The 22,052-nt window shown below is 44.9% G+C and overlaps 1 protein-coding gene across 1 annotated transcript; it reads right to left on the bottom strand.

Moving 5' to 3' along the window:
• Positions 1-3,159: 3,159 nt before the first annotated feature.
• DMRT3 (doublesex and mab-3 related transcription factor 3) lies at positions 3,160-21,503 on the bottom strand. The gene is made up of 3 exons (XM_008976975.5): positions 21,167-21,503; positions 20,208-20,957; positions 3,160-7,671 (listed from the first exon to the last, which is right to left on the bottom strand). The coding sequence occupies exons 2-3, from the start codon at positions 20,659-20,661 to the stop codon at positions 6,707-6,709; spliced, it is 1,419 nt and encodes a 472-aa protein (XP_008975223.3). The 5' UTR covers positions 20,662-20,957; positions 21,167-21,503; the 3' UTR covers positions 3,160-6,706.
• Positions 21,504-22,052: the final 549 nt, after the last annotated feature.

Raw genomic sequence — 22,052 nt, forward strand, 5'->3', positions numbered from 1 at the left:
GAGTTTCACTCTTGTTGCCCAGGCTGGAGTGCAGTGGCATGATGTGGGCTGACCGCAACCTCCGCCTCCCGGGTTCAAGCAATTATCCTGCCCCAGCCTCCCGAGTAGCCGGGATTACAGGCGCCTGCAACCACGCCTGGCTAATTTTTGTATTTTTAGTAGAGACGGGGTTTCACCATGTTGGTCAGGCTGGTCTCAAACTCCTGACCTTGTGGTCTGCCTGCCTTGGCCTCCCAAAATACTGGGATTGCAGGTGTGAGCCACTGCACCCAGCTAGAAGTGATTTTTTAATAAAATAATTTGCATTTGGATTGGTTTCAGATAATGTTTCAAAATAATACCTAGCAGGTGCTTTGAATTACTAATTTGACTAAATCAGTGTTGGATTCATAAGATTTTCTCTAAGGGTATAAGCAGTGGTATACAAAGCATTATTCCAATTCTCAAAACTCTGGATACAGTAAGATATCTTTAATACTAAGCTGCATTACACATAATGTTTCTTGAAGATTCAGGATCTGCAGTGAATCTCAAATATTACTGTATTAAGAGATATGCAGACAGGCTGGCTCACAGGGCTGTCTTGAAGATAGAAAACTGCATAAATCAGCTGGGTGCAGTGGCTCATACCTGTAATCCCAACACTTTGGGAGACCGAGGCGGGTGGATCACGAGGTCAGCAGATCAAGACCATCCGGGCCAACATGGTGAAACCCCGTCTCTACTAAAACTACAAAAATTAGCCGGGTGTGGTGGTGCACACCTGCAGTCCCAGCTACTCAGGAGGCTGAGGCAGGAGAATTGCTTGAACCCGGGAGGTGAAGGTTGCAGTGAGCCGAGATCACGCTATTGCACTCCAGCCTGGTGACAGAGTGAGACTCCATCTCAAAAAAAAAAAAGAAAGAAAACTGCATAAATTAGTGTTTTCTGTGGGCATTTTCATTCATTTGTGTTGTTTTACATGTGCTGTTGTCTACTCAGGCAGCCCTAAATGATATATGCCCACCTGGTTGCTGGTGGCCTGAGCTGGTTTTAGATCAGGGACAGTCCTTAGAGATATACTGAGGTCAGAATGCTGGGCTGACCTAACAGATGCAGGTAGTAGATACTCAATAAAGGCTAGTTCTCCCAGCTCCCTTTCCAACATCTCCCTCCATTTCTAATCTCAAGTCCATTGAGTGAGATTTTTTTGAAAATTGAAACTACTTCCTATTTTCTCAAAGGGGACAGGCCAAAGGAGATAGGTTGACGAAGATTTATTTATCCATGGCTTCCACAGCTATTCCTTTCAATGCTCAAACTGTTCTCTAGCAACTCATTGTTTTTTCTTTCTCTCTCTTTCTCTAGGGTCTCTGCTAGGTTTTAGTGTACCTTTGAGCAGAGTAGAAAAAGGCTTCTCCTAAAACAGCACCTTTTCTGGTCTGACAAATTTGAAAAGGGTACCCACTCTGGATCTGAGGCCCCACTTGCTCCTTGGCTGGACCCCTTGGTGCAATACACAAAATGGACAGCCTCCACAGCAGCCTATTTCACCCAGTGATCCCTGAAGGCAGAAGCAACAAGGAAAGCCAGGGGCTGCAATGGACAGCCAGCAGGCTGCTAGTGAGGACAGAGCCCACTGGTATTGTCATAGCAGCCCCTGGGGCTGAGGAAGGTCCCACGTTTAATTCACCCACCCTCCCTCTATAGAAACCACCACACGTCTGGTTCTGCCATATTTGGCTAGGAGACAGAGATGCTTCCATAGATCTTAGGAATCTTTCATTTAAATCACAGTGGCAGGGTGAGGTGATGGTCTAAAACCAACAAGCAGTGACTCAAGTCTTCGGAAGGGATAATTTTTCTCAACAGCTGCTGTTTACTTTTGGTTAAGTCCAGTGGCTTTGCCCATGGGATATATGAAACTCTTGACATAACCTAACAATCTCGGCAAACTCTCAGAATCTAATTAGTAAATAAACTCCATTGTAATTTAAGGGAAAACCACTACCTTTCCTATTTACCCTTCACACTGAAATAGTAAATGATACTGTGGGAACGTTGAAGCATGTCCAGAATAGACCATCAACAAAAGGCAAGATTGCCTCTCCTGAGCCTCCTCTGCCCTCTGAGATTAGAATTTGGGGAGGATGCATTCAGAAATGACTTTTTTCCGGTAATGACAACGTTCAGTACCACATAAGAAATGAAATTGAAGCACTGATCTTATTCTTCAAATATAGGATAGCTTCGATATTAAAATTAACATATAAATTTAGCATCCATCTTATTTTTGACTCACTTCTGCTGAGTAAATGCACATATAAAGAATGAATCACTGAAACAGTATGCAGTGAAATAAAGTTCATTTTTCAAATATGTCAGTTCAAATGCGGTCAAAGCCTGTTTTCTGGGCACCCAACAAATGTTCCCAAGATGCTCCTTCTGCCACCACCTCCCACCCCCTCTATCCTTAGGGCAAGCTAGGGACCTTGGGAGTTGAGTCCCTAAAGAGCAAATCTGGTAACACAGGACTGCTAAACCTCACACCTCCTTCTCTAGTCCTATTTCTTTTTATACATTTGAAATGTTCTTCGGCTGTTATGAGCCTGTTGACCAATTTAACAGCCTGGACCAGTGGTCCAGAATCACTGCCCCTTGTCTCTGGTGCCTGTTGCCTCCCCAGGTTGCCCTACCGTTAATTTCAACCATATCCATGTACCTAACAAATGTCTTGCTTCTCAATTCATCTGTAAAACTACTTCCAGCCCCATCATCAAGAATGTTGCTATTTCTTAAAGCTCAAATCTCGAGGGCAAAACCTATTCCCAGATGTCACTAGTAAACTGAAAATCATGGGACAGCCGGAAGGATCAGCAGTGCCAAAAATTCTGGCCCTCCCCTTGGGGGAAAGAATGGCACATTTAAGCTCTTATCAGGTCCTTCGCCAACCAAATTTCCAGAAACAAGCAAGTCTGATCCCAAATGTATACTCAACCTAATAATTGACATTGATGCCAACATTGTTTGAACTAGATCTAGGGCATGTACTAGGACTGTTTACATGTTGATGTTTACCCTTGCCCTAGAAAAGTAGGTGGGAATGGGGGAGAAAGGACTTAATATTCTCAGCATACAAGTTTATGGCCTTCAGCCCTTTTACGTGGTGTAGATCTAAAAAGAAAACCCAAGGATGTGATGAAGAGGAAGTTCATTCTCACATCTTAGTGAGTGTACAAATTACCTGGAGAGGACGATAAAAATGTACTGCTTAGGCTACCAGGGATTCTGACTCAACAAGTCAGGCCCAGGAATCCACCCTAGAAATTAAGCATCTGGGTACATGGACCACACTTTGACACAAATGCTCTAGAACACAACGAACCAACCCACACTCTCAGCATCTTAGACAAAGCATTTACACCAACACTAGGAGTGGGCAGATCCACCAGAAGGGAGGAGAGGCATTGTGGTTTAATGTGGATTAACTTCTTCTAAGACCGGATTGACACACAAGTCAAACATCAGTTCATGGAAACTGGAAGTGTACAGCCTAGCCCGGCCCCCAGATGTGTTGCCTGTGTGACAGAGGGAATTAAAACCGAAGTTGGTTTTTCTCTTCTTCCAGATGTTCAGTTTCATGTGAAAGAATAACTGAGTACCTGTGGGCAGATGAGTATTCATTTCCATGCTGCAACAGGATGGTCTCTGAGAGCTGAGTTAGAATCCAAGAGGTTTGCCTCTTTAACCAGAGGGGGCTCATAAATTGGGACTCGGAGTAAAACTGAATGCTTTAATGACAGAGGATCTTAACACCCAATTTCTCATTTCTGACCCCTGACCACACTTACCCCAGTGAAGCAAACATTTCTTTCTTCAGAATTTTTTTTTTTTTTTTTTTAAACGAAGTCTCATTCTGTTGCCCAGACTGGAGTGCAGTGGCGCAACCTCGGCTCACTGCAACCTCCACCTCCCGGATTCAAGCGATTTTCCTGCCTCAGCCTCCTGAGTAGCTGGGCCTACAGGCACCCTCCACCATGCCTGGCTAATTTTTGTACTTTTAGTAGAGACGGGGTTTCACCATGTTGGCCAGGCTTGTCTCAAACTCCTGATCTCAGGTGATCCACCTACCTCGGCCTCCCAAAATGCTGGGATTACAGGCATGAGCCACCACACCAAGCCTCTTTTTTCAGATTATATTGAGGATCAAACATACCTGCACTAGCCCACAAATAAATTGCTTTACAGATAATTCCATTTTGCTGGCCATCATAAAGAGGCCAATGATAATTATTTATAGGCAAAATCAAGCTGTAAGGATGCCGTTATCAGTGAGGTTTTGTTCAATTTGGGTGGTTCAACCCGAAGATGTAATATCTGAGGACAGGCTTTGTAGCATCTTGGCTTAGGTGCTGTGGTACATTATCATTATTGCTTGTTAAATGTGGGTAAACTTTTGCAATGAAGATGCCTTTAAAATACATTTGTCCTAGATAGGTCCAGACATCAGCACTTCATTGCCACATAAAATGTCCTGGACATGTCTTTAGAATCAGGGGGCAAACTGCTCTCCCTTCTACTCCCTTTCTTCCTTATATAAACATTAATGTTTAAATATAACCCTAACAAGAAACCATATTTCCTTTTTTTTTTGAGACAAGGTCTGGCTCTATGGCCCAGGCTAGAGTACAGTGGTACAATCTCTGTCCACTGCAACTTTTGCTTCCCCAGCTCAAGCCATCGTCCCACCTCAGCCTCCCAAGTAGCTGGGACTACAGGTACATGCCACCACACCTGGCTAATTTTTGTATTTTTTGTAGAGACAAAAATACAAAAGCTGGTCTCAAACTCATGAGTTCAAGCGATCTGCCTGCCTCGGCCTCCCAAAGTGCTGGGATTATAAGCATGAGCCACCATGCCTGGCCCGTATTTACTTTTAAACACTCTAGTATGTAACTATGTCAATTAAATACATACTAGTCCAACTAATACAGGGGATTTTTTCTCCTCAAAGGTTTTTCATGTCAAAAGTGCCCAATGGAATTAAAAATGAGAAGGCTCTTTTACATATCTCCCTTCTCTTGGGAACCCATTCAAGGGTGGGGAGCATCTCAGGCTGAGAGAACTTGCCCTTCTCCCTCCGAGGACCAAAGAACCTTTTAAGACTTATTCCTGCACTGGGAGCTCTCTCTGCATCCTTGGCATGTAGAGGCTTTTATTTATTTGCTTATTTACTTTCCCTTCCACATTTGTAAGTTTATTGTCTGACCTAAGCAGTCATCTTACCTTTCAAGCACTTTGAAAAATGGAAACAGTAAGTCAGAGAAGTGGTTGGTGTGAGCACCACTGAATATTACTCTTTGAAACTTCTCTCTAAAAAAAAAAATCTGAGCAAGAAGTTTGTCATATACAGCACCTCAAGAATGTTTTTAAAAGGAAAGAAAAAAGCCCTGGTTTTCAATGTTTTGCCTCAAACCAGAATGGCATGGTCTCCAAGTAAGAATGAAGGAATGCACGTCTATATTCTGAATGCAAGGCTACTGAATTTCATTAATAGAAGCAGTAGTTTTCATGGACTGCATACTTCCTATGTCAGGTACTGGGCTAAGCACTTTCCTTGCTTCCCACACTCAACTATACATTGTTGGGAGTATTCCATTTTTACTTTGTTTTCAATGGGATTCTCCACTAAAATATCTGCTTATCTAGGACTCACGGGTAGGTAACTTGGACAATACACGGAAAGCACATTCTCTTACACATAGTAGGCACTCAGTAAGTATCTGTTGAATAAGTGAATGGATGGAGAGAATTAACTCCATTTTGAACAAATTATCTTTCTGAATGCAACCCTAAAACTTTGCCATTCATATTTCTCAGGAATGTCTCATTTAACTGATAATTTGATTCCTGGCCCATGCGTTAGTAAAAGTCATTTTTACATCAAGTTTCTATTTTTAGAGATCCTCTTTCCACAAGTAGAAATGACATAAACCACGCTCGTCTCCTTAGTTTATTTTTTTTCTAGAGTCCTTAACATGCTACATTAACCTGACAAAGCTTAATCTTGTGTTCGTTTCACAATACATTTCATGCAGTTCACAGCTGTGATTGGTTTTACATTGACATTACACATGTTTCGATTCAGCCATGTGAAAAGAGTAATTCTTAATGGGGTTTGTCTCTGAAAACTGTCCAAGCTTAAATAAGCACATGAGCAGTTCACTCTATTCTTAAGTGCATCTCTCTTTAAAATGCAAGGATTTTTAGTGTAAGAATATAATGTCCCTGTTTATAGTCCATTTGCAACAGAACCACTTCCTTTAGGTTTCACATATCCTGAGGAATCCACTTTTACAAAACTGCATTCAAGTATATTATTTCATTTAACATTCCAGGTTGGGTTTAGGTGCAAGGCTGACCTTCAGCTTTACATCCCCAAATAAATCTTCCATGGACCCAGCCTTCCCAAGACTATTCTTAACATTAGACTCTCTTTTACAATAAACATTCAGCACTAAAGCCACAGAGCAGAGCTATTTGGCATTTTCCAGTGAAGTGCAAGAAGTTAAATAAGTTATGTTTTTATTGCTAATGTATAGAATCAAGCACAGTCACTTTGTCAAACAGAAGGAAAGGGCATACACAAGATGTGGCCTCTCCTCAGGTGCCTCAGGGTCAAAACGCACAGAAAATGTCACCTGGCCACCACCCATCCAGCACCACTTTAAGATGATGTGTTGAGTATTCTAGAGTCTGAGGAGTCAGACCTCTCGTCATAGTCGTCCTCGGTGTAAATGGACTGCTTTGACGCGATCGGACACCCATCATCAGGGATGGAAATCCGAGGGTCTTCCGTGGCGCGCGCAGGAAGGACGGGCGAGCTTCTGAAGACGCTGGCAGAGTCACCGGGGAAAGGACTGACATGCTGGGACCTCAGCTGATACTGCTGCTGCAGCGTCATGGTGTTCCACAGGGTGACATCACTGGGCAGAAAGGGGCTCGACTGGTTTCTCGCCAAAGTATTCCTCAGCATCAGCGGGTACCGGGGTGGCTGCGGGAAAGGGTGCTGCAGAGGCACAGCCAAGGGACTGGGGACAACATTACTAGAGTCGGCAGAAACCCTCAGCGCGTCTGGGACTCGAAAGGCTGATCCCACAGACCATTTGGAAGACGAGATGGGGTAGGAGCTCAAGGTGTGTTCAAAGATGTGCCCACTGGGGGGCAGCAGCAGACTCTCGGGTTCCGCGCAGGTTCGCTCTGCTCCCGTGACCGAGCAGCGGCTGGACAGAAGGACTTCCACGGCGCCCACCAGGTCCCCGCCACAGCCCTGGAGGATGAGCGCAAGCACCGTTGGCTTCTGGCTGGGGAAGATCTTTTTTAACACTTCAAGCGGCGGTCTGTTGGCTTTCAAGCTGAAGGGCAGAGCAACAGTCCCCGAGGGGCCCTCCATCAGGAGGTGATTCTGCTCCGCGCGATACTTGGGGCTGTCGGGGCGGCTCTCGGGGTTGCCTCCGTTGTTCTGGACAGCGTATCCCCCTTCGCCCACGGACACTATCTCCGGGCTCTCAGGGGTGAAGCAGCCCTTACTCTTTGCCACATCTGGGGAACTCCTCTGGTCAGTGTCTTTGTCACTGAAGACCTCTGTATTGTCTGCCGAGTCGCCGTCTCCAAGTCGTCCTTCAGTCAAATCTGAAAAACAGAAGAGCTGAGTTCATCTTTTCGTGGTGCGCATAAAGAGGAACAGATGTGCTCAGAAGAGACCTGTACACGTGCTTTTTGGAAGAGCAAATGCATCTCCATGGGTCATAATATACTACAAGCCTTTTCTAAAAAATTCGAACTGTATCACTGGCAAATGAAACAAAAACCCTGTAAATAAAGATCTAGAAATCAGAGTGGCTTCCTGGAATGCTTTGTGCAAGGAAGCCTGCCTTCCACATAGAATGGCTACATGAACCTGTAACACACGGCTTTCATAGCAGTGACAATCTCAATAGAGAGCCTCTTTGGCAGGAGGGGTGGGGGACTCCTGGAAGAGCAAAGCTCAGGGGGAAACAGGAAAATTAGCTCAGCTTGTCTTCCGGCTCCTCTTCTGCAAATAAGGTCCCCAGCTGTAATCTAGGGATAGTACCATCCAGACACCCACAGGGAATTTTCATATCTTAAATCTATTTTCCCGTAGGCTGATTTTGTGTTAAATATGTCTTATGAACCAATCAGTATGTTGCATCAGGTTACCATATACAGTAGCTAGCTAATTCAATTGCTGAAGTGAAAGATACCTCTATCCATTGAAATCTTTCATAAGAAGCCACTTGAGGCATTGGCAAACTTGGTTGCCAATAACTTGAACTAGAAAGCAAACGAAACCAGCTATGAATTCTGGATGGCAGGATAAGTTGCTGGAGAGGAAAAAAGGAAGTGGCTAGAAAGGGTTTGTTAAATTGCACGGGGGCATTATCCATCAATGAAACCACGCATCACACTCCACCGCCACAGGTGGCGCGAGGCAGATACCTGTGCATGAACTGTTTTGCTGGTAAAGTTCATGGAAAGGACTTGAAGATACCTTTTTTTAAAGCCAGTGAAATTTGAAGATGCCTTTTTATATTATATGAAAAGAAGAAGGAGGGGAAAAAAAGCTTCCCAAATAAAGCAGAGACTTGCGATAAAGTAAACCAGTTGCAAATTTAACATCTTGACCTAAGAACATTTTTACTTAACAGCTGGTAATATTGCAGGGCTAAGCACACAGAAAAGAGTAAGTCAGAGTGGTTTGCTTTGCAGCAGTAAATTCCAACAGGACTTTATAATAAAGAAACATATTTTTTAGTAGCAAGCTATTTGCAAATAGAGTTTTGTCCTTTTTTGAAACACGCACTGGCTGTGGCTACTCAAAGCCAGGGTAGCTGATCGAAAGATGAAAATTCCTAATGACCCAGTTGTTGAGTTGTAAACAATTGCTTTGCCTGTGTTTTCTGCGGCCCTGCCTGAATAGCTTCATTGTTGCCTTCTCTGTGGGCACACCTGATTATATACAGATAGCCAGCCGGTGAAATTTCATCAAAGCACCCTCTAGAAACAATCTTCTCCTACACTTGTCATTTTAAAAGCCTTAAGGGCCTACTTATGAACATTCTTCTAATACAGGATGTATCTTAAGTGTAACCAAAAAACAAAACTTTGTGAAATTTCATCAAAGCACCTTCTAGAAACCATCTTCTCCTACACTTGTTATTTATTTTAAAAGCCTTAAAGGCCTACTTAGAAACATTCTTCTAATACAGGATGTATCTCAGATGTAACCAAAAACCAAAACTTTGGCCTTTAACAAAGCAATAAATATGTGGCAAACATAAGTAAATACACTTTAAAACACTCTTAAATTACCTCAGTGCAAGTGTCAACATACATCTGATAGGAATTCATACTTATCCCAAATTTGCATTTTAAACTGCTTTTTTAATATAAAATATAAGGTTTCCAATGAGAGGTTCATTTGCGTCACATACATATGAAGCCATCTTCACTTTATATAATGACTCCATAGAAAGACTCTACTGTAGAATGACTATTTTTGTAAGAGAAATTTGACATATTCTCTCCTACAACTTCTTAGGATGGGGGACACAGCTTTTACCTCTTGAGTTAATGTGGTATTTGAACTCATGTCCTTGATTCAAAAGAGAAAAACAGCAACAAAAAGGCTTCTATAGATTTACTTTATAATCAGCTAGATCTATTTAAATGTTCCTGACTCATGACCCATACATACTTCTTGGCTGTTACTCTATTATTAAACATTTGAAAATTATTAAACACTTGAAAAGTGATAGTATATTAATATACTATCACTTTTAGAAATTGGAAAAACAAGTCAAATACTCTCCCCATGTAAATATGGACATAAAGTACTTCTTTAAAATACTATGTACTTCTAAACAGTTTCCTTATTTTTTAATTTTAGCCTAATTATCAGCACCAAGTATTTATATTTCTGCACGATACTGGGAGAAACAGAATAAAGGATGAAAAACACCAAGAAGTGTAAGACCCACACCTAGCTTATGGACCTTATCTTCTAGCTGGGGAAATAAGACACACGTGCAGGAGAAGCAGCAAACAGGGCCTGGCAGCATTTGCTAAGCCTCAAATACGACACACATTGTATACCAATGTTCATGGCAGCAGCATTCACAATAGCCAAAAGGTGAAAGCAACCCAAATGTCCATCAGTGCATGAATGTATAAAACGTGGTGTACACACACACACACACACACACAGACACACAGTGGGATATTATTCAGCCTTAAAAAGGAATGGAATTCCGATACATGCTATAACATGGATGAACCTTGAGAACATTAGGCTAAGTGAAATAAGCCAGACACAAAAGGACAAATACTGTATGACTCTACTTATATTCGATACCAAGAATAGGGAAATTCAGAGAGAAAGTAGTGTGGTGGTTGCCAGGGGCTGGAAGGAAAAGGGAATGGGGAGTTATTGTTTCATGGGTATGGAGTTTCCGTCTGGAATGATGAAAAGGTTCTGAAGATGGATGGTGGTGATGGTTGCACAACATTTTGAATAAATGCCACTGAATTGTACCCCTAAAAATGGTTAAAATTGTAAACTTTATGTTATATATACTTTACCACAATAAAAAAAAGAAAAATATATGCCACACAGTGTCATAGTAATATAGAGAATGAGGAGATTTTTTTAAGCAAGAGAAACAACTAGTCCTTCTTGGGAATAAAGGGTACATAGGCACAGCTGGAAAGCTCAAAGCTCAACTTTTTTTTTTTTTTTTTTGAGACAGAGTCTCACTCTGTCACCCAGGCTGGAGTGCAGTGGCATGGTCTCGGCTCACTGGAAACTCTGCCTCCTGGGTTCAAGTGATTCTCCCGCGTCAGCCTCCCGAATAGCTGGGACTACAGGTGTGTGCCACCACACCCGGCTAATTTTTGTATTTGTAGTAGAGACAGGGTTTCGCCATGTTGGCCAGGCTCGTCTCGAACTCCTGACCTCATGATCCACCCGCCTCAGCCTCCCAAAGTGCTGGGATTACAGGAGTCAGCCACCACGCCCGGCCAGCTCAACTATTTTTAAAAGAAATATGTGAACCAAATAGCTTTGTGTTTTAAAAGGTACATCCCCTGCCCCCACTTTAGATAAGCTTCAAACACTGAAAACATATTAGGAAGTGTTTTCTCAGGTCTGTCAACCAAATTGACTCTTCCACAGTACACTTTAGTCTCCAGAAAAAAAGTGGATCAAACAGCAGAAGGCTAACTGAAAGGGGAATTAGGGAATGAGGTTCTCACTAACCTAATGACTCTACCATTACAAAAATGGAGGCTTTTCTTTTCAAGGTAGCAACAGATATACCGTCCCAATCAACTGAATACTTCATACCAGGATTACAAGTCTGACAATATAAAATTCCACTCTTGTACCTATTTTCCTAAGTTCTGCGGAACAGACGGTAGTGGAATCTTACGTCGGTGCCAGCTTGTTCAGCAACTGTGAACTCTCAGACTGTGAAAGTCACTTGCTCATTTGGTTGTGTTACCCTTTGCCCCTGCTACTGGGACATGCTAGTGCATCATGCACTTCTGGTTACTTGTCAAGGAGTGGTGATAGATTACACCGAATCCTCCATGCTCTCTCCGCAGGTCTCTGTGCCATCTGGCTATAGCCAAAATATGAGAAAAGCTAACACCATGTCACAGGAATCAAATCTACAAATTCAGCGTAAACCAACCAACCAGCTGAGCTCAGCACTGCTTACACTGTGTTCAAAGGAAAGACAAAGATGATGAAAGAACAAGCAGAGCACACCTGTGAGGCTTATGCACCTGAGCCGCACACAAGGTCCTGCTAAGTAGTGCTGGGTGAGCCAAACCCCCATCAACATGTAAGGCTGTTGGAGTTTCAAAACTAGGCAAAGGAAGACTAGCCTCTAACTTTGCACCAAGAATAACTCCTCACCAAACAATAATTTCTGAAGGGCAGGATATACAGTTCCTGCAATTTTGTGGCCCTCTGGTGTCTAGTACTGGTTGTATTATTGCACCTAAACTAAATATATTGTAAATTATTCTATTATAAATACAGACTTTCACAGGTAATTATAGAGGGTGAGTTTTGAGCCCAGTGATAAAGTGTAATTTAATAACAGGTACTTCTTTACATCTCCAGATTTTTTCTTAAATAAACTTTACAAATCATTCTAGTTGGTTTAAAACATAAAGGCCTTTCTAGACATAGAAATGTGAAACTGCCAACTAACAAAATAAAACAGGAAATACTCCTGAAACATTTTACCTTCTTTCTTCTTGAAACTGAAACCCTAATTCCTAGAACATTAAGAGTGTATATCAACTGATAATATTTTTACCCCGGTAGATGTGTATAGAAAGTCAAAGCTATTAAACAGGGAAGAAATCAATTTTATCGAATATGACACATATTACTGAAAGTGATACAATATGCTGTTTCTATTGCTAAACATGTACATATTTTTAAAATCTTAATATTCTCTCTTCCATTTCATATTTCATGGGGTAGAAACACTTATAGCTATCCCTGAAATAAACTGTGCACTAGGGTAAAGAGGTTTTTAAAAGAAATAGATATTCAATTAAAAAGAAAAGTTTTTCTACAGATAACAATGCTACCGACTTCAAAATATATATGCCATAAGATGACTACAATACTTTTTTTTCTTTTTTTGCTACAGGACTTTAAAGAGAGAAAATAAACACTCACAAAAGTGCTTTCAATCTAAAATTACAGTTTGAAAATGTAACTTTCTTTAGGGAAGTTTTTCACATAAAAATGCAATTTAGTAAAAAAAAAATGTATTATTTCAAATACTTTGAGAAAGTCTACCACATATGAGAAACAAACATTCTGCTCAAGATGCATAAAAGTGAAAAATCTGGCTGGGCGCGGTGGCTCACACCTGTAATCCCGGCACTTTGGGAGGCCGAGGCGGGTGGATCACGAGGTCAGGAGATCAAGACCATCTGGCTAACATGGTGAAACCTCATCTCTACTAAAAATACAAAAAAAAATAGGCGAGCATGGTGGCAGATGCCTGTAGTCCCAGCTACTCGGGAGGCTGAGGCAGGAGAATGGCGTGAACCCGGGAGGCAGAGCTTGCAGTGAGCTGCAGATCTCACCACTGCACTCCAGCTGTGGCGACAGAATTAGACTGCCTAAATAAAAAAAAAAAAAGTGAAAAATCTTTCTGACTTAGATGTCATAGGTTATATCCATTCTATCCAATTACATCTACAAAAACAAAATAGTTCTTACATACAGAATGAAAACACAGAAAAACTCGAGCAGAGAGGAATATTTCCTAGCTCAAAAGTCACTGGACTCCCCCATCCCTTTTGAAATCATGTCACGCGTTTTGAAACATAGATTGTCATATCCTCATCTGTTCACTTGAGCTGTGGGGAACACACCTCTAAATAACAGGTCCTTGATGGGTAGTTTTCAAAGCACATAAATCTTACAACAATGGCAAGGGAGGCAGCCCAGGCAGGATGAGACTTTTACAGGAGACCATTGCCTAATCAGAATTCTAACTGTAGACAAACGCTTCACATTTTCTCTTACCTTCATCTCACACTAGAAGTGGTGAATTATTTAAAAAAAAATGAATAGTTGAAAATCTAAAGAACACCAGGGAATGATCTCGATCTAAAAACTTTCCTTTTCTTCCTGGGGTGGATTGCCGGGTTGGGGAGGGTTGTGAAAAGTTAAAAAAAAAAAAAAAACTCGCCATGCTTTACCTTTTAAAAAGTCATTAACAACACTGAATTAATAATGTATGAAGGAATCAGAGTGGTTCCTTGACACTATATTTTGGGGGAATATTGCTATAGACAGGACTGGGCTGAAGGAAGTATGGTTTGCAACTGTGGACCTCACATATTTTGTAAAAATTTAGTTTTGATCTCTTTCTTGACTCAGAAGGGAATACCTTCCAAGAAGCAGAGGGGAAATTACCTACAAATCTACATGTTTATTTGGTACCTTCCAAAATGCACCTGTCTAACTCATCCATCTATTTAACAAATGCCCCTAAATGCCTTACTATGCTCTCATGTACTGTGCTGGGTAAGATCATACAGAGATGATCAAAGCATTGCCTCTTGACCACTGAGAGACATACAGTTTACTAACTAATCTTTTGCAAAATTCAAAGTAAGCTGCAGTTGGTTATATTTCACAGTGAAATACAGCAAATAATTCCAAGGATAGCAGCTGGGCAGACCGTGGTGTCTTCACAGGGGGAAATACTGTTTTAAGTGCTTACAGATAAAGATTATGGGTGCTAGAGATATATACTGAACTAAACAAAGTAATCATCAGTGGGAAAAACGTGGAACACTAGTCCCAGCTCTGTAAAATTTATGTCTGCCTAGTTGTTGTAATCAAGAGATTGGAGATTTTGTAAAGAATTGATGTGCTGACTCTTAAGTTTTTCATTATTATTATTGTTACTTGGTACTTGATTGTGCCTTTTATAGCTGTTTATGCAATAAAATGCAAAAAAAAAAAACCCATACCTAGTTACTTTAGTTTCCCTTCTGAGAGCAGTAGTATGCATTGCTCGGGCAAGGGGATGACTCACTAAGGCGATGTGGGACGTAACTGACACAATCACAAGGCGGTGGACCTGTGAGGACCAGCTGTCCTATCACTGCATCCTCCACCTCTGCCATGAGCACCCGTGCACAAGCCATCAGAGCCACACAGGACTAGACAAGGAGGTCCAAGGACCTAAGCAGCTAATGGCTAAGGGGCTGCAACAGGTTTAAAGGGGGGAAGAAAGGAAAAAAGCAAGAGGCGAGGAAGAAAGGAAGAGAAAGAAAGAGGAGGTAGGCAGGCAGGCACATGGTTTTTTGCTGGGCTTAGTCCTCCTTCCTGTCAGGAAGAAGTGCAACATTTCCAGAAAAGGGCTCCGAGTCCTCCAGGGACTTTGATTTATGAAGATTTATTCCTTTTCTCTCTGTAAAGCTGTTAGCAGAAAGTGCTGACTGGCTGCAGCAAAGAATTTCTCATCAATGCTCTTTGATTGTATTTTGCAAACAAAATGCCTGTTGCTTGGTAACATTTCACTTGAGCCTGACCTTCTCCGAAAGTTATTGCTATCAGATTCGATTTACACTGTCCTCCTGTGATTACTGTAATCTTTTAAACCCGGGAGTTCCTCCATCAGGGAAAAAGAAAAGTTGGTTGTGTAAGTCGAGAGCACGGCTATCCTCCAGATTTATAACACCACGGAGTGATTTGGAGGTGGAGAGAGGTTCCTTCCCAGATGGCAGTAGAACTCTGGTTCCTAGGCGTGGAACACACTCTCGTTTTTCCTGCCAAACCGTCCCAGATCCACAGGATGGACCCCAGCACCTCCCTGATGCCAGTCCCAGGCAGCTCGGGCTCTGCAGAGAAAGAACTAGGAGAGGAGCACAGGCGACCCCACCGCCAAGGGGTGCCCTGCGTGGGTACTGGGGCTGGGTGAGGAAGGCCTAGGCCTACGGTTGCCAGATAAAATAACAGGACGTCCAGTTAAGTGGGACCATCAAATAAACAAAGAAGGCTTTCTAGTGAAAGCATGTCCCATGCAATATTGGCATCCTATTTTTTTTTTTGCATGATTTTTGCAGAAGCTGTCAACTCACCTCGGGACTCCTGCCTTGGGAAGGAGAGGGTAGTGAAGCTCAGGAAGAGCAGAGAGGGAGTGGTGGCCCAAGAGCTGGACAAGGGAAAGGCAAGGGATGTGGCTGCCTCTGGGCGGTTCCTGAGCTGCCTAGTGAGCTGCTTCCTGACAGTGACCAAGGAAAGAGCCGTCCCCAGCAGGCGGCGAGAAGCTGGGCTCAGCTGCAGCTCCGACCCCCTGGTGCAAGGAGACGGCAGTCCAGTGCGGCCGCAAGGAGCCGCTGCCCCCTATCTTTGCCCCTACTTTGAGCCCGCTGTGGCCAGGGTCCCAGTCCTGGGCCAGCTGCCGCAACCCTCCGCAACACACATACACCATCTGCACTGCGTGCAAACCGGCCAGGCCAAGAGCTGGGAAGACCGGTTCCCAGCAGCATCCCAGCCCCAAGAGCCAGCCCTGGGGTGGGGTTTGGAAGAGACCTTAGTGCCTGTATGTGTATTCCTTTTTATTTGGTTGGGTTTTGTTTTTTAAAATGCAACTGAGTCAAGCCCCTCACCCTCAAATCAAGCTGTCTTAAAATGAGACCCTGTTTTTCAATTCACAGGTACACTTCATAAATGGTTTTTAAGTATTTCCCGCTTTTCTTTTCTTCCTAGCCAACAGTCAGAGGGTTTCTCATCCTGGCCTGGACGAGTGTTCCCTAACACCCATTACACTTGCAGGTGCTTCTCTTTGGGGAAAAAAAAAATTTAAAAAAAAGGAAGTGGACCTTGCGGGACCCAGTCAAGCTGGAGCAGAAAAGCCCAGAGGCAAGCATAAAGATGCTAGGAGGGGCAGGGCAAGAGGAAAAATAAAATAAAGGGAGTTTTCCAAAATCTCCTAACTTCTCCCCCTATAGTTATCTTGTTTGCTCCGCCCCCACCCCCTAAGAAATAAACAGGAAAGAAGATCCTACTTTCCCATTTGATCCTTCTCTCTTATTCCTAACCAACTATGTTTTCGATTTCTTTTTCCTTTTAAAAGCATTTAAAAGAATGTGTGTACATATTCATTTTGATGGCAGATGGAGACCTAGGAAGAGTCTACAGCCACAGATCTTTCTTCTCATCGCACCACAGTCTAAGGTGTCCGAGGACACTCCCCTGGAGGAAAAGTTGGGGGTAGGGAAGGGAGCCACAACACAAGATGTAACTTTAGCTTTTCACCTTGGCAGTGACCCTTAACTTCCCTCAGCTCTTGAGCCCACGTCCTGAAAGGCTGGCTAGGCTGATTAAAACCGCTGATTCAGATACACTAACAGTTGGAAGATCTTCATGCCTCCTGTATTTTCACGGGGAGAAGGAGTATGAGAAGAACACAGAGGGAATTTAGGAGAAGAATAAATGAATTAAATAGTGTATGTATATATACATATATATATACACACACACATATAGCTTAAATTAGAATTTAAATTTAAGCTATATATATAGCTTTTAATAGATATATATAGCTTAATATATCTCTATATAGCTTAAATCAAAATGTTTGGCTCAATCAAAATCTAATAATTAATTCCAGGTCCATCGTAGATGGTAATCAAAGAGAAGGAGAAATCTACATTGAAAAAGAAAAAAGAATACTTCATAACTAGAAGTAAAAACCACTAGAATATGAAAATTCTCCTTAAAAACACCACACATTGAAAGGGATACTCAACATACTACACCATTAGATAAAATAACCCCATTCCTTTAAAGAATCTAAAGCAGAATTTGAGAAAAAATTCTTCCAGTTACAAAACTGAGTTTTGATGTGAATATGTCACTCCCTCAACGGGGTGGTTCTCCTCCAGTGATTCACAGCAAACATACTCTTCCTTAAGGCATGTGCTTTTCTCAAAGATTTCTGGAGAGGAAAGACTCCATGTGCTTCTGTACACAAGACAAAAAAATCTCTCTTCACAGCTTATGTACTAAAGAGGCCCTTTGCCCCGCAAAAAGACCAACCACATTTTAAAGTCAAAGTTCACAAAGTAATAGATCTACATTGCCAGCAGATATTGAAAGATTTCTGATGGTCTGTATACTTAATGTACATGTGGAACTACCATTCCAATAGAGTTTTGCTTACTCTCTGCACTTATTCAGAAGTAGTTCTGATACACTTCTAAATACATATGGAATGTTATACACAAATACATTATTAGAACAACTGCAAAAAGGGTATAATACCTATAGCAACAGGCAGTCTCAGTGAGCAGTTTTCTTCAGCTTAAACCCCAAATAGACTTTATTTCTACAAGCACTGTGTAGAATGGATCCACTTGTATGCTTGTCTTCCTAAACAATTATCTATTATTTTCCTACCTTTCTCCCCACTCCCCATCAGAGTGGTGATTTGCTTTTTTAAAAAAATGGAATTATGGGGTCAAAGCAAGTGAAAGAAGAAAACAAAAGTTGTGTACATCAATGTGCAAGGTATGGGAGGTTGGGGGTGACCAGCTGGAAACTGAGCCCTTGGTCCCTGATGCCTCGGTCCCCCAAAGTCCTCACTTGGACCTCACCTTGTCATAAATCCTATTCTCCTTTGCAATTACTTGTTTTCAATTCGGAAGGCTCAGGCTATCCCTGAGTGCTAAGTAGGAGTAAAACAGCACAGCTCTGCTTTGTCCAGTTGAGATCCGTTTCCTTTTTCTATTCTCCCAAAGCACGTATCCTGCTGCCGCTGCCTACTCTGCCTTCCTGCCTGCCCTCACTCCTCCTCCTCCTGGGGTTGTGTTTTTAGTTTTGTGACTCTTTAGAAATCACGAACTTCAGCTATCCCAAAGAATACTCTGAAGAACACAGGATGTGAAGGGCATCTCCTTGGATAAGACCACAGAACCCAATGCCCCATCACAGGAGTGCTGCTGAGTTAACCTCTGATGTTACCTCAGGCCTCTGCCCTGGCCCTGGGGGAAAAGGAACCAGAGAAGCTGGAAGTGGAAAAAAATTAAGAAAATAAATTGGTACAAATCCAATTCTAGAGCTGAGACCAAACTCTTCCTTGTTATTTGTTCAAACCTATGGGAGAAAAATAATAAAACCTTTTTCTCCTCCCTCCCCTTCGTCTGTGACAAACCCATAAATATAAAAAGATGAGACAGACAAAAGAGAGACAACTGGCGAGCATTTCTGAGAAATGTTTATATGCTAACTTGGATTAAATATCCACAAAATCCAAGTTCGGCAAACTCTCTTCAGGCTTTAAAATTCCCAGCTCTACTGTCACACAGGCTGTTCTCAGAGCTTCAGGCCTGGAAAGCATGGCGGAAAGACAGGGCAGCAGAACTCCACCTGCCAGTCACCCGTCGACTCACCACGAAACAGGTGAGTCCGCCTCACTTCCTCAGCTCCACAGGATCCAGACAAAGCAGTCCTGGGCTCCTGAAAGCCTTTCTCCGAAGCTAGGGGCACCGTCTTTAGGGAGTTGGCAGGTCAGTGTAGGTACCAGTTTTGCCACCGTTCTACCCACAGGACGGCTCTGGACCTTCCCACTCCTAATTCCAGCATGCCCCCTTCCGGGAGAAGGTGGGCTGTGTTCCTTTGCACATTTGCCCCAGTTAAGGAGAAACACCAAACACATCTCCGCTGAATTCCAAGAGCCATCAAAAGAGCTCTTGAGCTGGGCAGAACCGCAAGCTAGAAATTCCCCAGGAAGAGAGAGACTAAGAGACTCAACTCAGGCCTGCCAAGCTCAGGAGGCCTGGATGGAAACGGATGGGTGGTGGGGGATCAGATTTTTTGTATTCCTTTAAACCACGAAGACAGCTGAGGGCAGCCTGGGGAACAGTGTTAAAGGATCTAGGAGGTTCTGCAAAGGAGTGAATTCTGGGCGCATCAGATTCTTTTCCCGCTATCAGCTCACGAGCCTTTCCGGACCCTTTTACTCTCATTGCTAAATGGAACTTATTTCACCAGTTACAAGAGTCTGGAGGCCACGGAGCAAAGCTAGAAAGGCCAGGGTTCTGAGAGTTGGATACTTGTCCTCACTCAAATTTTCCTGGGCCCTGGGCAGGGCCGGGCCGGCCGAGAAGCACAGCCAGCTCGACTCAGCCGAGTGTTGGGCCTTGGCTCCTTCCCTACACCCACCTACCCATTCCAACCCCCAAATGGCAAGGACCTCTAAAGCCTGCAGCCAGGAAAATCCGACCCCACCGTAGTAAGTGTGCGCAGGTGGGTTTTAATTTTGTCCTGTCTCAACTCCGTTGTCTCCCTGCTCAGTCTGCCACGTTCCGAACCCTTCAACCTGGGAAGGCGCCTGGCGATACTGACGCACAGTCCCGTCGTTTGGCTGCCCGGAGGCGCCTTCCCTGCGGGCGCGAGTGCCACTCGCGCTGGGTCCAGACTCAGCCGGCTTCTCCCGGGAGAGGAAGCCCCGGCCTGGCGGAGAGTAGGAAGGAAAGCCCCGAGAGGCCCACTTCCCAAAACTTTGCCTCCAGTGCTCCCAAGTGGAGCTGCAGCAGGCACTCCGAAGTTGCCCACGCGCCCGGCCAAACTCCCGCACCTCAGACGCTCTTACCTGGCTTGGCGAGCTGCGCCTGCAGAGCCCCGGGCTGCGGCTCCGCAGTCCAACGCAGCGCGGCGGCCGCGGCCAACTCGGCAGCAGGGCGCGGCGGCTGCGGCTGCGACGGCTGAGAGGCTGGCGGCGGCTGCGGGGCGGCGGCGGCGTCCCCAGGCGGCGGGGGCCCTGGCAGAGCGCGCAGCGAGTCGGGGATGAGGCTCTCCAAGCTCTCGTTGGCCTGCTGCCGGCGCAGCGCCACCTGCGCGGCCATGACCCGCTGCCGCTCGATGATGAGGATGCACTTCTCGCAGGTGCAGTCCTTGAAGCGGCAGTAACGCTTGTGGCCCTTGAGCCAGGACAGTACGCCATGGTTGCGGCAGCGCGCGCACTTGGGCGTGCGCTGCAGGGGCGCCCGTGGCGGCTGCGACACCGGGCCGCCCATGTACAGGTAGGGGGAGCCGTAGCCGTTCATGCCCCGGGCTCCCGAATGAGTTGGCAGCCTGGCTGCGGGAGAGGGCCAGGGAGCGCTGGACGGCGGGGCTGCGAGGCCGGCTCAGGGGCGGCCTCCGGGCGACGCGGCCCTTGGTCCCGCAGCCCCGGTGGTCGTGTGTGCTCCGGGGCGGCTGGAGGTGCCGCAGTCGTCTCTCCAGCTCCCTTCGCGCTCACGGCTCGGCCTCCCAGCTCACGCCCAGCCAACGCCGACGCGGGCCGCTGCCTTGGGCGCGCAGCCGGGTCGGCACGTTCTCCTTCGCGGAGGCGCTGCGGCGGCTGCAAGGAACCGGCGAGAGCTCTGATTAAGGTCTGAGCCAGCTCTTCTGCAGCTCCCTGGTGAGCCGGCCGGACCCAACACCTCCGCCGCCCTCCCCCAACCCCTCCTCCTTCCCACCGCCACCCCCGCCCCTGGGGTCCCTGTCTCCTTGCACTCCCCGCCCCACGCCTTCCTCCTTCTTTGCGCCCCTCGGGTGCCTGCACTTCACCTTCCTTGCCACCTGCAGCCAGGCCACTCTCGCGGGGGCGCTCACGGCCCCCTCCTCCAAGCCCTCTCCGCTACCCCAGCCCGCGGCTGGAGACTGCGGCGCTCCAGAACGCGGCGGTGCTCTCGGGGCGGAGAAGGGGAGGACCAGCGGGAGTGAGGGTGGGGGTGCCTGTAAGCGAGTGAGGTGGCCGCTCCCCTTCTCTCTCTTCTCCTCCCTCCAGTCCAGATCTGGCCGCGTTTTTCCGAGCCCAAGGCCGCTTTTATCCCGACATTTGGCCGCAGAAGCTCAGCTCCGGGAGAACTCGAACCTACGCGAGTGTTGCGGTTGCACCCCGGACCTGGGTGGAGTTTAGGATAGGGGAGTGAAGTGATGTTGGTTTAGGAAAGTTAGGCTCTTTTCGTAATTTCCTTTTAGAACGTATTTTTTTCTCTTTTGTTGCTTTAGAAGAAAATGGTTTTGGAGATCTGCCGGCCCAAAGATGACAACCCATTTTGCAGGCGAATTTTACTTTTCTACCCTCCTGTCCATGTTTTAATGTAAAACAGTATCCTGAAAAGTCAGGGACGTACGTGCTCCTGTAAAGGATTTGTTAAGCGCCGGGTATAAACTTTCAAGGGGCAGACACAGAAGCCACATTGGCGCCCCCAAGTTACCGATATCCTCTTCCCTCGCTCCCAGCAGCCACTGGAAGCAAACAGAAGTCTTGCGCCAGCCACTCAGTTCAAATCCCCACGGATTCTGTGATTTAGTTATGGATATGGGATGGGGCCACTTTTTCACCTCCTTAACCCATAGACCCCAGTCATAGATGTCTTGGGGGAGAGGGTCCTTCACAAGATGACAGCAGAAAACTTTGTTTAGATTATTTGCGTGTTCCCATTCTCCC

This window comes from Pan paniscus, chromosome 11 (assembly GCF_029289425.2).
Source record: "Pan paniscus chromosome 11, NHGRI_mPanPan1-v2.0_pri, whole genome shotgun sequence".
Classification (NCBI taxonomy): domain Eukaryota; kingdom Metazoa; phylum Chordata; class Mammalia; order Primates; family Hominidae; genus Pan; species Pan paniscus.

Bases quoted from the DNA above. Each gene is read 5' to 3' on its own strand.
- DMRT3 (XM_008976975.5), bottom strand. From the start codon at position 20,661: ATGAACGGCTACGGCTCCCCCTACCTGTACATGGGCGGCCCGGTGTCG. The intron at 7,672-20,207 runs GTAAGAGCGTCT...TCTGTTTTTCAG, and splicing joins GGCGCAGCTCGCCAAGCCAG to ATTTGACTGAAGGACGACTT.